The sequence below is a fragment of the Euleptes europaea genome, chromosome 1 (genome assembly GCF_029931775.1).
Source record: "Euleptes europaea isolate rEulEur1 chromosome 1, rEulEur1.hap1, whole genome shotgun sequence".
NCBI classification, from domain to species: domain Eukaryota; kingdom Metazoa; phylum Chordata; class Lepidosauria; order Squamata; family Sphaerodactylidae; genus Euleptes; species Euleptes europaea.
In genome coordinates this window covers 74898581-74914963 of record NC_079312.1, presented here as the reverse complement: position 1 = coordinate 74914963, position 16383 = coordinate 74898581, and the positions used below count along the sequence as shown (strand labels likewise).

The 16383-nt window shown below is 42.4% G+C and overlaps 1 protein-coding gene across 1 annotated transcript in view; it reads right to left on the bottom strand.

Moving 5' to 3' along the window:
* CACNA2D2 (calcium voltage-gated channel auxiliary subunit alpha2delta 2) overlaps window positions 1-16383 on the bottom strand; it is a 720324-nt gene that overhangs the window by 36760 nt on the left and 667181 nt on the right. The window contains exons 16-23 of the mRNA XM_056867097.1: window positions 16281-16349; window positions 13646-13720; window positions 12540-12614; window positions 9093-9164; window positions 8152-8223; window positions 6592-6653; window positions 3722-3798; window positions 303-323 (exon numbers count right to left, since the gene is read on the bottom strand). Coding sequence (XP_056723075.1) covers window positions 303-323; window positions 3722-3798; window positions 6592-6653; window positions 8152-8223; window positions 9093-9164; window positions 12540-12614; window positions 13646-13720; window positions 16281-16349 — 523 coding nt within the window. The remainder of the gene's footprint in view (window positions 1-302; window positions 324-3721; window positions 3799-6591; window positions 6654-8151; window positions 8224-9092; window positions 9165-12539; window positions 12615-13645; window positions 13721-16280; window positions 16350-16383) is intronic.

Here is a 16383-nt window from a genome sequence, read left to right as displayed (position 1 = left end):
TGCACAGGGAAGGAGTGGGGAGATCAGTAGTGGTGAAGCTATTATGAACATAACAAGACATGTTGCTTTCAAAGAAAGGGTGAAAGAATTTGAGGGGAAGGAGTGGAGGAAGAGAGGAAGGAAGGAACAGTTTGGTGGTGGTTTGCAAGGTTAGGCGTGGCAAACGGGCAAGGTAATGGGCAAGCAGGCCGGGTGGGTGGTAAAGGGGAGCAGTGAAGGTTTGGAGTGAGGGGTGGGGGTACTGGACACGGTTGGGGAGAAGGGTGGTGGAAGGGTGGTGGTCTAAGACTGAAAATACTTGCCCTTCACTTTGCTGATTGGTACTGTGTGAATCCATCAGAGAGAGAAAGCAAGAAAAAACAAACAAAAAACAGAAAACAAAAAAAAGGGGGGTTGGGTGGAAAGGGGAAGGGGGTACAAACAATATTTTATTCAATTGCTGTTTGAATAAAAATATTGTGTATCATAATCATACCAAAAGGAAACCTCTTGCAAAAAACGACATGAAAAAGAAAACGAAAGAAGAGTAATAAAAGTACCAAGAAAAAGCCACAGTAATAAAATAATAAAAAATGTATAGCTATAACTAGATATATAGATATATATTATATAACCAACATAAAAAATAAAATTCAGTAGCAAACAGTTTGCAACAGTCTTGATATAGAAATGTTCTTACTGAGTTAGCAGACCATGCAAAATTCAAGATTAACCAAAGACATACACAGAGATAGAGACAGAAGGAGAGGAAACAAAGGGACCAAGGAGAGGAGAGGGCTAGGGTGTAAGAGACCAAAGCATCTCACTATGAATTTTTACACACTCACGGTCACAGGACTGTCAGCCTACCAAAATGTGGTGTATATAAGGTGCAGGGATGTCTATATTTAGCATGAAGATCTAAGGTGTGGAGGAACCTTAGAAACAGCCCTCCTAGGAGAGAAGGCTCGGCTGGATATTTTATTGTTTAACCCTGGGTTTTCTTTTGCAGACAAACCAAAGTCAAATAAAAGATTAGTTTTCGCCCCTCTTTATACTGTTGCATGGGAAAGCCACAAACATTCTGTGGGGCATAACCAATTTTTAAAAAATGCCTCCTAACATCATGTGGATGAGCTTCTGAATAGGAATAGCTGAAGTAGATTTCATCGAAGTAGCTCTGGAAGCAGCAGGCCTTGGAGTGCTGCCTAATGGTAACAGCCATGTCTGAGGAGGAAAACCTCACAGGTGCATATTAAATTGAATAGACATGCAGGGAACCAGTGTACCAACTCTAGATTCTGCTAGGTGAGGATCTGCTGTTGTGCAGCTGGAAATGGAAACTGAAAAGCGTCTACACCCAGACATAAAGCTTTGAGTGGCACTTCTCCAGAATGCCATAAATAATATGGGTACCATCGTGGTCTGGTTCCAGTGTTGGCAGAGCTGCACAGCCTCTCTCTTCAGCTGCTTTACTGAGCATTACGAATCTGAATGTGAATTAGGTAACTGTGGCGGAGTAGCTACTAACCTGCCTCTTAGAATACTTCTTAGAATTCAGAAGTATGGCCCCCAGGTTGTTGCCTTCATAAATAATGTATCTCTCACAGAAGCCATCTTTGAAGGTGAACATGGAACTTCTGGGCTTAAAGCCAAATATGCTCAGCTGAATCGGATCTCATAAGGAACTTTCTGGGAGAATGACTTTCCTGTGTTCTAGGTGCTTATGGAAGATGCTGTCTTACTGAGATAATATGGTATTGCTTCATAAGTAGAGAGAGCCACAGTGAGAAAATAATTGGCAGTGGAACACACATAAAATCTCATCTGATCAAAATTTCCTGGTACAGTCATCTATTAGAGGACTATTTCACCTCAGAAATATATAGGTTGGCAATTCATTTGTTTGAAAGAACTTGTCATCACAAAAGTACATGACAATCTAGCACGCTGAGGAGAAGACTATGCTAGAATCTTTCTCCGTAACAAGGCGGACTTCTTTGTGAACTGAGCTGGTGCACTTTAAAACAAGCAATCTGTGAGGACTGTACTATGTGCTCTTTTTAATATTTGAATACATTTAGAGAGCACTCTAGGAGTTAAGCCATTTTGAGTGGAAATTCCAGAATCTAAGCTGATCTTTGTTGTGGATTTCCTTCAGTGAGACATGGCGACCAACTCAGTGACTTGGAGGACAGGGCTTGCTCTGTCATTAGGCAAGCTGAGGCAGCTATCTCAGGTGGTATTGGGGAGGGGAGACTGACAGTGTCCTGTCCTCCTGTTGCCTATTGCCTCTTCCTCTGCTGGGAGTTGTCAGAGTTAATCTGTCCTTGATAAAAACAGCACCGCTATCCAAGCATGTCCTAAAGGGTTTTCCAAACTCTTATGAGATGTCCTCTTGTGAAAGTGGGACTATCATTTTGATTGCATGTGTTATGTGTGTGTGTTAAGTGCTGTCAAGTCGCTTCCGACTCATGGCGACCCTATGAATCAATGTCCTCTAAAATGTCCTCCTATCTTTGACAGCCTTGCTCAGGTCTTGCAAATTGAGGGCTGTGGCTTCCTTTATTGAGTCAACCCACCTCTTGTTGATTGCATAAGCAACCATAATAAATGGCAGGATTACTGCTCCAGCTCCTGGACAGAGGCAGGGGTGGAGCGCATGCATGTAGGGGGGTGCCTGAGAACTTGGGAGAGGGAAAGGAAGCAGCACAGAGGGAGGTGACATTTTATAGTCTGCCTCAGGCAGCACGTCTGGTGTCTGCAGCAGTGGTTCCCTTATATTTCTACTTGGTTGTCAAAACATTTTTCTACCTCGGGATTTTTTTATAAAAAAATGTCAATTTCTTACTGTAGACAAGCTGAAGCCTATTTATATAACAGTGAACACACAGATACCAGATCAGGGCTACCTAATTTGAATACTTTGGAAGAAACTGGCACAAGTTAATGTTAACAATGAATCACTGTCATATGATCTGCCAACTAAATATTGGGTAGGAATTCTCTCAGGAAGAAATTTTTGAGTAAATCTTTGAGTAGAGGACTTGGAAAAGGTAAGGTGACTTGGAGAGGGGGAGAGAGAGAGAGAGAAAGAGAGAAAGATGAGATAGATTACAAAGACAGAGGGATAAACCCAGGAAGAAAAAGAGAGGGCAATCAGATTCACTCAGCTCAGGTTCTGAGGGACTTCGTTGGAAGACCCTCACACCCTGTGATGAGAGAGCAGGGGCCCAGGATCACACACAAGGGTAGGCTAACACACAAGTACACAGATTAATTGTAAATTAGTTAAGAAAAAAACCCAAATTTAAACAAAACAATAATAATAATGGTGTAAAACAAAACAAAACAGAAAACCATGCAAACGTTCCCAGGTTTCAAATTAACTGGCTGCTACAGAATTATCACCTAGTACATAAAAAGCATATAAAGCAGCAACTCAGCCTTGTCTGCCCTGGAGTTTTTAAAGGTTTAACTTATTTTGTTTTATGCAAAGTATCATGGGGAATATTCACATCCCTGGGGAGCCTGCATTATTCTTCCAGGAATAAACAGAGACCTTCTTTCTTCTCTGTGTTGGGTTTTTCCCCCCTTCATTCCATACACTTTAAAAAAACACTAGCTTCCATAGCACAAGTTTGGCTTTAATTTTCTCCTCTTAGTCATCCTTAGGCTAGCTGGTGGGTTCAGGGTCAAAGGGCATGTGAAAGGTCAACAGGAAAAGGAAATGCCTACTTACACTTCACCTGGAGAATCTGGTCACTGAGATTTGCTTGAATGTAGTATGTGCTGTAGGGTGGCAAGACCAAACCTAGGCTGGGTAAGGGGAAGAAGAAAATGCAGTGTTTTCAAAATGGCTATGACAATGGTTACAAATAAGTTACTCTAGATGCCAGCACTTGATGGTTTAAGACTTGGGAAAGAGAAAGAAGTGGCATATTTATCACCCAGCATAGTATTGTAGTGAGCAGGTCACACAGGTGAGCAAATACCAGGATGGTCTTTACTCATAGCAGGAATGATCCACTGCTGCATTTTATATCCACCATCCTTTCCACAAACGGAATGATCCAGAACATACTAGAACCCACTAGAAACACCATGCAGCCAAATGCAGGGTGTCCCTACTTTTACCTCCAGTTGTACCTCTGGGTTAATTAGTCAGATTTGAGAAAACCACTAAACGTACATGTCTACAAAACAAGAGAACCTCTGCTAGGGTGACTGTAATGTGCTTTCTTCCAGGTCCCTGGCAGAGCCTGAAGTAGGACAGTTATTCAACCTTTCAATATCGGGAATGAGAGTTGCGAGGAGATGAAATCACAGATTAATAGAAGCGTGCTCAACCACAAATCCCCATCTGGGGTTTCACAGGACCAAGAGCTAGCAATGACTGCTATTCCACGTGCAGAACTCATCAGGAGACCAACATGCATCCCCCCCTCCCCCACCAGCAATTTTTAAGAATGGGAGAGTATGGAAATGCATGAAGTATATGACATATTTAATGCCCTGATTATGTAGGAGAGTGGTTCCCAATGTGGTGCCTTTGGGAGCCATGGTGCCCACTGACACCTTTCCTGGCACCTGCCAAGCGCTTTAAAAGTGGGCGGGGCTAGGTTTGGCTTTTTCCGGCAGGGCTTTTGACTGGCTGCGCAGCTTAAAAGGCATCCTGTTAAACAGAGCTTCTGCCTGAAACGTTAAAGAGTTTCTATTACGCTTGCATATAACCTTGATCCCTGATATTTTGTGATTGGCTCTGCCTCCTGCAGCATCCATTTTTGTGATTGTACCCACTGCCCTTTTTCAGAATTCTACAGGTGCCCACAGGTTCAAAAAGGTTGGGGATTCCTGATCTAGGATAATAAGTCCTCATGGGCTGCCCTACAGAAGAACTTGCTCCAATGGCTGCCCTATAGAAGGACTTGCTCAGGTGTATTTGTCCTTCGGACACTGGGCAATCCAAATTACACCAACGACTTTTAATGTATCCTCATGAGCTTATCAGGATCCTTGAGCAGACTGCTGGACAAACTTTTCAGCCTAGGCTAGGTCAGGGAGTTATGCTGCACTAGGAAATGCCTGGGCTGGGAACACATATATTTGCAATAAACAGCTATGCAACTAGATGGCAGTCTCAGCCAACACTGATAAACTGCAGCACGCAAATGCCAGCTAGATGGAGGAGCCCCAAAATGTTAAATAAGACAAGCTCCCTGTGTTACTTTTTGAATATACAGATGTAAACCCAAGTTTTAAAATACACAGTTGTAACTTGGAATCATGTATCATGCATGTATCATGCATGCTGCCCTCTCACAACATATTTCTGTGCATCTTAAGGCATGGGTATGCTCATAATTATATGGAATGGTCAGGTTCTCAAGGACAAATATGCCTGAGCGTGGTTTTCTAGCATTCCAGCGATAAGGATATTTCCTCTCATTCTACCACAACTCTTCTCTTGCCTGTCATTCACTTGTTGTGTCAGAAAAATTCTTTCTTTGACATACTCTTTGATGTCCCACTAGCTTCTGAATTAGCTCTATTAGAAGCACATTGAATACTATGCAAGTCTAGAGTTTATTATGAGTGGCCTTCAAAATGGTATAATGGCAACATGCCACTGAACCCCAGTCCTATACAGATTGATGCAAAATAAAGTGCACTTCTTTATGCATGGGAGAACTTCAAAATCATGCACAAAACTACATCACTGCCTCCTTATAAATCCTATAAAAAGCTCTCTGCTTAAGATCTGTTATCAGCTTATCAAGGGGTATTATTGACAGCTCCTGGCTTTTAATCACAAAGACAGAAATTTTAGAAGAATCTGAAAAGCAAGATCAAGAAAGTCAAACCTTTAGTTTAAAAAAAATGCTTTCCCCCATCTTTCCTGCTGGTACAAGAAATTATATATAAAAAAGCTATGTAAATACAATCCTAAACATAGTTACACTCTTCTAAGTCTGTTGAAGTCAAAGGATTTAGAAAGATGTAACTCTGTTTATGATAACACTGCAAGTGTCCCCTAAAGGATGGGACATATTTAAACAAGTAAAATGATCTCCATCCCCCAACATTGTTTGTGTAAAGTGCCATCATGTTGCAGCCAAGGGTCTTTCAAGGCAAAGGAGAAGCAGAGGTGGTTTGCCACTGCCTTCCTCTGAAGAGTCTTCCTTGGAGGTCTCCCTTCCAAGTACCGAGCCTGCTTAGCTTCCGAGATCTGACAAGATGAGGCTATACCATGCCGCCTTCCCACCCCCCATCATTACAAACCTTAATATTATTCAGTCTGGATAACAGTGATAGATTCTAATGAAGATTTTCACATTACAGGTTAGCAACAATATATTGGAGAATTAAAGCTCAGTCTACAAACCACTGCCATAATTTTAGTGGGGCTTAGCTTAATTCCTGTGCAAGTCACACTGTACTGCAAGGAGGCTTTGCAACACCAATGCGAGGTGGCTTGTATTTGCACAATGCACAGAGCCTGAACCAATCACAGCTCTCCCGATTCTCAGCCACAAAAATCAACTTCCTTATTCCCTAACTGTTCGAGAGGACGAGGACATAACTCCTATCTCCTTCTTGGTAGTTCCTTACCTGTAGTTTGTGCTTTTGATAGGGGCCCAGGTATAGGTCCTGTACACTTCATCTATGTATCTCTGGAAGTTCAATGGTGAAGAGATATGGTGAGTTTTCGAACAGCCTGATGTATACATTCCAAAACACAACCAATATTGTCATGCCTGTATTCAGAGTAAATGCCATAGTTCTGGGGCAAAGCACAAGCTCTGCACCCACAAGGCAGTCCCAGACACCTCTGCTTAAAAAAAGATCTCAGGTAGCAGGACTGGGAAAGGCTGGAGAGTAATGCCAGTAAAACAAGGCAATACTAGACTAACAGTGGGATCCTATGCAGAGTTACTCCAGTCTAAACCCATTGATTTCAACGGGCTTAGACTGGAGTAACTCTGCATAGGATTGTTATTGAGCAAACCTACAAGAGCAACCAAAATGATCAGGGGTCTAGAGCAACTGCCCTATGAGGAGCGGTTAAAACTCTTACGGCTGTTTAGCTTGGAAAGAAGGTGGTTAAGGGAAGCCATGATAAGAGGTCTATAAAATTATGCCTGGAATAGAGAGAGTGGACAGGGAGAAGCTTTTCTCCCTCTCTCATAATACGAGAACGCGGAGTCATCTGCTGAAGGGTGACAAATTCAAAACAGATAAAAGGAAGAAGAAGAAGAGTTGGTTTTTATATGCCGACTTTCTCTACCACTTAAGGGAGAATCAAACAGGTTTGCAATCACCTTCCCTTCCCCTCCCCACAACAGACACCCTGTGAGGTAAGAGGGGCTGAGAGAGCGTGACTCACCCAGCTGGCTTCATGTGTAGGAGTGGGGAAACAAATCCAGTTCACCAGATTAGCGTCCGCCGCTCATGTGGAGGAATGGGGAATCGAACCTGGTTCTCCAGATCAGACTCCACTGCTCTAAACCACTGCTCTTAGCAACTCCACCACGCTGGTGGTGTATTTCTTCACACAACGCAAGGTTAAATTGTGGAACTCCCTGCCCCAGGATGTGGTGATGGCTGCCAACTTGGAAGGTTTTAAGAGGGCAGTGGACATGTTCATTGGGGAGGGGGCTATTAATGGCTACTAGTAAATATGGATTCTCTCCAGGATCAGAGGAGCATGCCTATTATACTAGGTGCTTTGGAACACAGGCAGGATAATGTTGCTGCAGTTGTTTTGTTTGTGGGCTTCCTAGAGGCACCTGGTTGGCCACTGTGTGAACAGACTGCTGGACTTGATGGACCTTTGTCTGGGCCTTTCTTATGTTCTTATATTCTTAAGATGTCTCCCTGCAATGCCTTGTGGGTCCCTCACTTGTAGTGATATATTAAGTGGTGTGTGCACCCACTATTTCAACTATTCTTCCAACTTATAGCAGAAGAACGGTGGTACAGAAACTGTAAAAGGGCTGCACAGGTTGTCCTTCTATATAAGCAACCTCATAGGTTTATGTTTACTCACAAACAACATACCATTTTCCTAATATGAATCAGGGTAACTGTAGTCTGGGCTTCTAAAATCTGGCTGAATAACTCATCCCTCTTACACGCTTAATGTCCCCAAGTTTTCAAGCAATTTTTTACCTCATCCAGGGACTTGACAAGAGTTTTGATGTATCTCTGCCCCTCATGTCCATCTATCATGCTTCTTCGAATCTGGAGTTTTAAAAAAGACATATAAAGAGATACTAGAAATAGTTGGACACTGCAGGTAACACATGGATATACCTCTCCTTCTCTGTACCTCTCAAGGAAAATGGGTCAATACTGTAGGTGGGGCAATAAAAAATGGAAAATCAGTAATCGTCAGTGTATGCTAGGACGTCTAGAGGACTGGCTTCACTAACTAAAGCAGAATTTATACCCTTAGATGTTCCTTACTCAATCATCTCCCTCCCTCCTTCCCTGTGCTGCTTCCGTGAATTCCAACCCAAGTACATACCACCATGTGTTATAGCCAAAGGAAGGAATCCCACCTGCAACCTCTAGGGAAAATTAATCAGAATTGCAGCCCTGAGACAAAGGAATGACATCTAAGAGCTGCTTTACACATGATAAATTTCCTATGCATATATTAATTTCATGTGCCTTCCATGACGTACACTGGCATATGCAATGACTGCATGTATGCATATTACGCTCGGTATGTACATGTGACAGGCAGCTTGTTTGATAGTGGTTCACCATGTCATGAACATACAAAATAAGCATGCATGGGACTGCCGCAGACACACGGAGGCTATGCAATTTTCTACCCAGAAGTGCAGAAACTAATTATATGTGCATGTGCCACTTGGCACCATTGCTGTAAAACATGGTCATGGCAGTATAGGAGCTAAGTAGACAGATTACCAAACTGCTGCTAAAGACAGCATGGAGGAAACCATGGTGGAATCTTAAGCTGCAGCTGTAAGCAAAAATTTACTGCAATGCCATTGGCATCTTTACACTGCTTCGCTGGTGCACGTATGCTATGAATTAATTTAATAAAAAAGAATAGACTCCATCTCCACTGTACCACTTACCTCTTCTTTGTTCTCATCTTCTAGTTCAGCATCAAGGAAGTCCAAGGTTACAGGTTCCTGGAAATTAATAATCTAAAAGGAAAAAGCAACGGCAAGGTGGCAATTATCAACCATTGTTCAGTGCAACTGTAAGCAGTTTCTCCCAGCTCAAGGCTTTCTAAAAACAACAGCAGTGAGTGGTCTAGGCATTCATCACATAACTACGTGCAGCAGAAATATGACTGGGAAAGGAATTTGCTGACCCCAAAACACAGCAAACGTGAAACAGTGACAAATGGATATTGCTTCATTAACGAAGCTAACATTTATATCCCAACTGATTAGCCTAACTGTAGAGTCTCAAAGCAGGCTGCAATACAAAACAAGTAATAAAATGCAATACAGTAATAAAATCAGGTGGAAACACAAAAAATCTGAACAGATAGGTAATAGCTAAACAGAACAGCCACAATAAAAGCAACTGCCTCCAGCATTACAGCAGAATACTGAAGGTTTTGCTTAACAAGAAGGTTTTTGGCAGATTTCAAAAAAGTAGAAGTTGCTGTGTAACGCTTCAAACCAATGCATATACAAACCATCACACAATCATATGAGAGGCACCTCTTGGTTTTACAGCTTGCTGAGAAATTTAAATTGTTATTGATCAGAGCAGGACTGAGACGAGTGAGTAAATGGTTGCTGTTTTTGTCCATCTCTGTCACTTTGCCTGCCTATTAATACCAGTAATGTACTGAGCTGGAGGTTTCTGTCAATGAAATATATTTCACCATGAGCAGTACCATTTCTCAGTGCCTAATTCTTAGCTGGCCTTTTAATGATTGATTTATCTGATTAGTATCCATTTCCTTTGCCAATTTCCCTTGCCCCACCCTGATGGACACTAAGCTTTCCCTGAGATAAATTATTGTAAGGCTCCTTATTCACTCTTCTTTTTTGTGTGTGCTTAATATCCCACGGAAATAATATTTCATAAGAGGGTCTAGCTAGTTTTGTTTACACCAGCCAGGAGTGAAGGGGAAGTCCATACATCATACCCTTGAAATGTGGCAATTAGTGCTTAGTGGCTGACAAGAACACCATTTCCTGCTCTACAGTAAGCACAGCAAATGGCTCCAAGCACCGGAACAATGAATAATTAGCTGGAAATGAGATCCATTCAATTCCTGAGACCAACTCTGCTTACCAGTTCTATCACCATTTATCATCTCTGTTGGAAATGGTATGTTATGCAAATACAAACATGGAGAATGAGCAACAGAGGTCATATTTGTGATCAGCTGCCTGTAACCATCTACAATATGGGTGCACTTTGTGAGGGTTCTGGAGCTCTGACTGGGTGCTTTATGGATCATAGTGGCTGTCTGCTCTGCGAGCCACTGACGACCAAATTACACAAGACAGAAGCCAGACCTGACTTGCTTTTCCCACAGCCACACGCCAGCTGTTGGAAATGTTGTTTTAAGAGTCTGTGGAGCCTGATTCGCCTCAGGACTGTGGCGGGGGTGGGGGGTGGGGAGGAAGGGCTTCTGCCTTCCCTCCTGCACTGTTTTCCTGAGCCAAAACTGCCCTAGGGGGAAGTTATTTACCCCACTTTGGAGCTACATGTGCAGTATTCCATGCATGTGCTGCTCCAAAACAGGACAAATAACCACCCTGGGCTATTTCAGCTCATGAAAACCAGGAGGGGAAAGGCAGGAGCTCCTCTTACCCCCAAGACACAATCCCAAGCCAAATCAGGCCACTACAGGCTGTTAACATTCCCCACAACTGGTGCATGGCTGCGGGGAAAGTGAGTTGGATCTGTGAAACTAATTAAAACTCATTAAAAACAACTCATGTAGTTTTCCCTGAGACCGTTAGTCAGAGGTGGGAACTACAATTCCACCTGGAACAGTCACATGACACCCAACAATCATCTTGGCCTGGGAAGTCAGGTGACACCAAAGGGCCAAGGGGGTGTCACTGGCTGACCTACTCTTAGATCTGCTGCCATTCCTTCGCTCTAGGCAATTTGGGACTAAAGAAATCCACCAGATCGTCATGGTGGACTGAGGACTAGCTGGTTCCCTCCTGCTCTCAGTACTTTCTTGCATCCTGTACAGAGTGCTTGACACACAGCGGGATACATAATAATGTGTGAGATGTACAGTCACAAAGAAATGTGTTGCTGATTTGACATCTTGATATGCTTGACTTGTTGGCAAACTCTTACTCTCCCAGTTTTTGAAAATGGTTGGTCAGTTTGCCTTTTGATTCTTTGTTTTGAATCTTAAGAGGTGGATTAGTTGTTTCAACAGGGGCTCCAGGCTGCACTGCTAGTCAGAGTACCAGCAGAAAAACCCAGACCCCAAGTGCTGCCAGAACTCTTACCATAAATTCATTCACATGGAGCAGTGGGGGTGCAAACTAGGACAGGGTATTTTGTACTTTTAATAGTTGTCCTGCAAAGTGAGAAAAGTTCAACTGCTAAAAACTCCTCTTCTACAGATGAAAGTACAGAACCTCCTGTCTTTCTTTGCATCTAGTCACAATTTAGAGTATAAACTGGGTGGGCTTGTGGAATGTATGAAACTGCCTTATATGGAGTCAGATCACTGATCGATCTGGTTCGCTCATGTCTGCTCTGAGTAGCAGCAACTTTCCAGCCTTTCCCAACCCCTTCAACTTAAATAATTGAAATTAAGAGGACAGGGATTGAGACTGGGACCTTCAGAAATTGAAATTGTTCAAGACTTTCTATTCCTTGGCTCCACCATCAACCAAAAGGGAGACTGCAGCCAAGAAATCAGAAGGAGATTGAGACTGGGAAGGGCAGCCTGAAGGAGCTAGAAAAGATTTTTAAGTGTAAGGATGTGCCACTGGCAACCAAGATCAGGTTAATTCCTGCCATCTTATTCCCTATTACTATGTATGGGTGTGAAAGCTGGACTATGAAGAAAGCTGATAGAAAGGAAGTAGATTCCTTTGAAATGTGGTGTTGATACCCTGGACCGCCAAAACAAACAAACCACTGGGTTATAGATCAAATCAAGCCTCAACTGACCCTAGAAGCTAAAATGACTAAACTGAGGCTATCGTACTTTGGCCACATTATGGGAAGACAAGAGTTACTGGAAAAGACAAGCATGCTAGGAAAAGTTGAAGACAGCATGAAAAGAGGAAGATCCAACAAGATCTATAAAGGAAGCCACGACCCTCAATTTGTGAGACCTGAGCAAAGCTGTTGAAGATAGATCGTTTTGGAGGACATTAATTCATAGGGTCGCCATGAGTCATAAGCGACTTGACCGCACTTAACAGACACATGGAGTAAAGCGTTGTGCTGGCAGATAGCAGACAATCCCACAGTTCATTCTGTAGTGGATAAATACTAAGTCTAAAAGAACTTATAGTCTTTACTGTAATGATGGTGGGTGAAAACAAAGGAAGAGAAAAAACGCTTCTTACCTTAGGTCGCAAATTTGGGTGTAGCAATACATATCCATTCAGGTCAATAGCGAATACATAGCCATTAGCCCCTAACTGGGTGGAAAGACAAAAAGAGAAAGTCTTTCTAGAGAAAAGCAAATCAGAACCCAAAAGGAAGGAGTTAAGTTGCATCCAAGTTCCCATGTTACAGATATTGGATTGGATCTAGTGGAAGGGATTTCCATCAGCAGAATGGGATTTTCTCACCTCCCTATCATACTTCAGTCCAGCGGGTTTCCCAGATACTCCTCCTGGGAGACAGTTGACCCCCCCAGGAACAGCATAAGGGGTGAATCTGCAATAGGTGGATGGATTCAGCAAAAATCTGTTAGTAGAAACGCTGGATCCAACCCAGTCTCCATAGACCTTTATGCCTTCTCCTTTCATACTTAGCACACGCACAGAACCAGTGTTTAAGATATTCTAAACTGAAGAAAAGGATTTCTGATATCATTCCTACTAATGAGGCTATGGATGCAATCCTAAGAACACTTTCCTGGGAGTAAACCCCTCCAAATAAAATGGGACTTGCTTCTCAGTAGTCCTGTTTAGGATTGCTCCCAAGGAATGTTAATAGGAGGCAGCTGAAGATTATTTGGTGCTGGGGTAAAGAAAGTAATTAAGTCCATTCTTTTTTCCCTTCAAAATAAAAATAAAATTGATAGTTTCCCATCCTTTTTTTGCAGCACAAAATTTATTACACTATAATTTATACATAAGCATAAACATTATATTTGTACAAGAAATACTTCCCAAATTCTTTGAAATTGTGGCACATCATATCCTCTCTTTAAATTTGTCAATTTGGTTAGGAGGAAGATTTCCTTACATTTCAGAATCCACTCGTCAACTGTAGGACTTGAGTCTGATTTCCAATATCATGCAAATACTATTATAACAGCTGTTAACAAATGCATGATTATTTGTGAGGAGTGGACATAAAAAATAGGAAATTCTATGCACTCATCAATCTAATTCTCAGTGAAGACCTCCTTCCTGCCTGCTTTTTTATTTTGACTGGTTTTTCAGAAATCTGGAGGCTGTACAGATCCCAATCAGTATAAAGTCATCTATTTCTTACGCACATTATACTGCGGTGTCAGCTTCTTGATATCATCCAGAGCCACATCAATACCGACAACACCTAAGATGAGCTGGTTCTGGAAACACATAAACAACAAAAGGCAATGTTATGTTTTCTGTCCTTCATCTGGACAAAAGGATGGAAATGACCATACAGAAAAAGTATAACAAGCATTTTCCCCGTGATAAAGCAGAAAAGAAGGACCCCAAGTTCAAGAGGGCAATATAAGGACACCTATGTAGTACCTATCCATCTACACTTACAAACATATGTACTATCTTCTCTTCTCCCCCCCCCCCCAAGGAACATTATATGAACTCAGGGCAAAGTATCACTCATACACCCTTGTCCTCATGGTACAGCTATTCATTGCACCCTGTTTTCTTTAGCAAAATAATCACGATTTTCTTTCAATTTTCACAAAATGCTGTTAACCCTGCAAAGCACACTTGGATTCTGCAGTCTTTCCAAATTAATTTGGGAGATCGGCCATGACATGATAAAACACTATATGAGCATATGAACAAGCACTCACAGGGTTAAATCAACATATGTGGCATGCTGACCATGGATTGCCCTGACCTAGATAGCCCAGGCTAGCCTGATCTTGTCAGATCTAGGAAGCTAAGCAGGGTTGGTTCTGATTAGTAACAGGATGGGAGACCACCAAGGAATACCAGGATCACACCACAGAGGCAGGCAAACAACCTCTGAATGTCTCTTGCCTTGAAAACCCCATGTGGTCATAAGTCAGCAAAAACAAAAAACAAAAAACATGCTGACTTTATCACATCAAAAAATGAATGTATATGTTTTCCTTGTATCATAGTTTCCCCTCTAACTGAGATTAGGTAAACAGAGAATAAAAGGACTGCTACGAGCTCAGGCTCCCCGCCCCCGCCCCCCAGTATGCTTGTGCACTATGATGGATGATATGAGCCCTAAACTGAGGTTACCTCAACACTCAAATATCCCTTTACAGAGTTAAGGAAACCCATGGTCTGGTTGCTAATTTCCTGCCCTGCAGAATGAAACCAATATTTGTTGCTATACTGGCTCTCAGTATGTAGGCCCAGTACAAAAGGGGTCATAAACCACTCTTGGGTAGGGTTGCCAGCTCCAGGTTGGGAAATACCTGGAGATTTTTGGGGCGGAGCCTGAGGAGGGCAGAGTCCAATTGCCAAAGCAGCCATTTTTTCCAGGGGAACTGATCTCTATCGGCTGGAGATCAGTTGTAATAGCAGAAGATCTCCAGCCACCACCTGGAGGTTGGTAACCCTACCCTTGGGGTTGGAGGGACTCTCAGTCCCTAAGTCCTGGAAAGGCTCTTCAAAAAGCCTGTATGTCTAGTGATATGGTTCCCTGCAAGATAGCTCAGAATCAAGTGACCTCAGGAGCCTTGAGGTAGGGGGAGAACAAAGGCCTTTCCAATTATATGACATCAGCCCTTCACAAGCAGCCTCTCCTGTCCTAACAAGGGTGCTTCTTTGAGAGACATATATCCTTCCTTAAGGAGACGCCAGTGCCTGCACCTGCAACAAGCCACCATTACTGTTACTGTGCACAGCATGGGATAATTGTTGCAATGGAGCTGCCATGCTGCTTTATGAGGCAATAACTAGGCTCCCCTGAGAATAAATGGCTTGGTCTTTGGCCTTGTGGCTTACCTAGTTGGGAAACAGATCATTGCCTGCTTAAAAACTGACATAGAATGCCATGGCAGATCTATTACTGTCAATAAATCTAAACAAACACAAAAGCGGGAGCATAAGGTGGATGAGACAGACTGTGGACACATGCTGGGATTCTGCTGGGGGGGAAGGGAGGCATTTGTGATCTATTTAGTGGCATGTGCTTGTCTTGAAACTCAGCTGTCATTATGAAGTGTGAAAAATTCCCTCCAAGAGTGTGTGATGTAAAAATTGCCCTTGTTATTTTTATTATTTCCTGCTCTTCCTTTATAAAACTAATTGCTCTCTCTGTTCTCATATCGAGACACTGATTAGGTCCATCCCTGCTTAGCTTTAACAAGTGATATGACTGAGCCCAAACCAGTGATTTGGGGATCCTTTTAAGGAGAGATGGTCTACTCATCCCCCAAATGTTGGCATTTGACATACCTAACTGGGTAAAATTGTCTTGCCAGAGTGTGGATTATGTACATATGGTCTCTTCCAGTATTGGTTCATTTTTTATTTGTTCTTCTGACTTTAGGTTCCTTTACACATCACAAAAGAAATGCTAGATTGGGTGGGCATGCTGCCCTTGGTCCTAATTTTGCGATACAGAAAACCAGTAAATGTAAGACAAAATGGTGATTGGTTGCTAGTCTTAGTGGCTGTTTTCTTCATAAAAATCCTCTATCAATTTGCTGTCTTGCCTCATGTTTACAAATTTTGCATAAACCCAAATTAGGTAAATTAATCACTGATTTTATAACATGCAAAAAATAACCTTTTCTGTTTATAGCTGTACAGGCAGCCTTATTAATAAAATAAACCCCTATATACACCCTACCCACACTTTCTTTCACACACGCCCACAAACACATCATCTCTTCACAGCTGGCCAACTTCATTAATAATTGTGGATCTCTGGTTTGAATACAGCGAATACGTTGTAAGTTGAAAACATACCTTCCTGTCACCACCGCCTTCAGTGAGGTTGAACACTGGCAGAGTGCCTGTCACCACCAAGCCCAGACCCTATCAAAAGGAAATGACAGCAGAGAACATATAA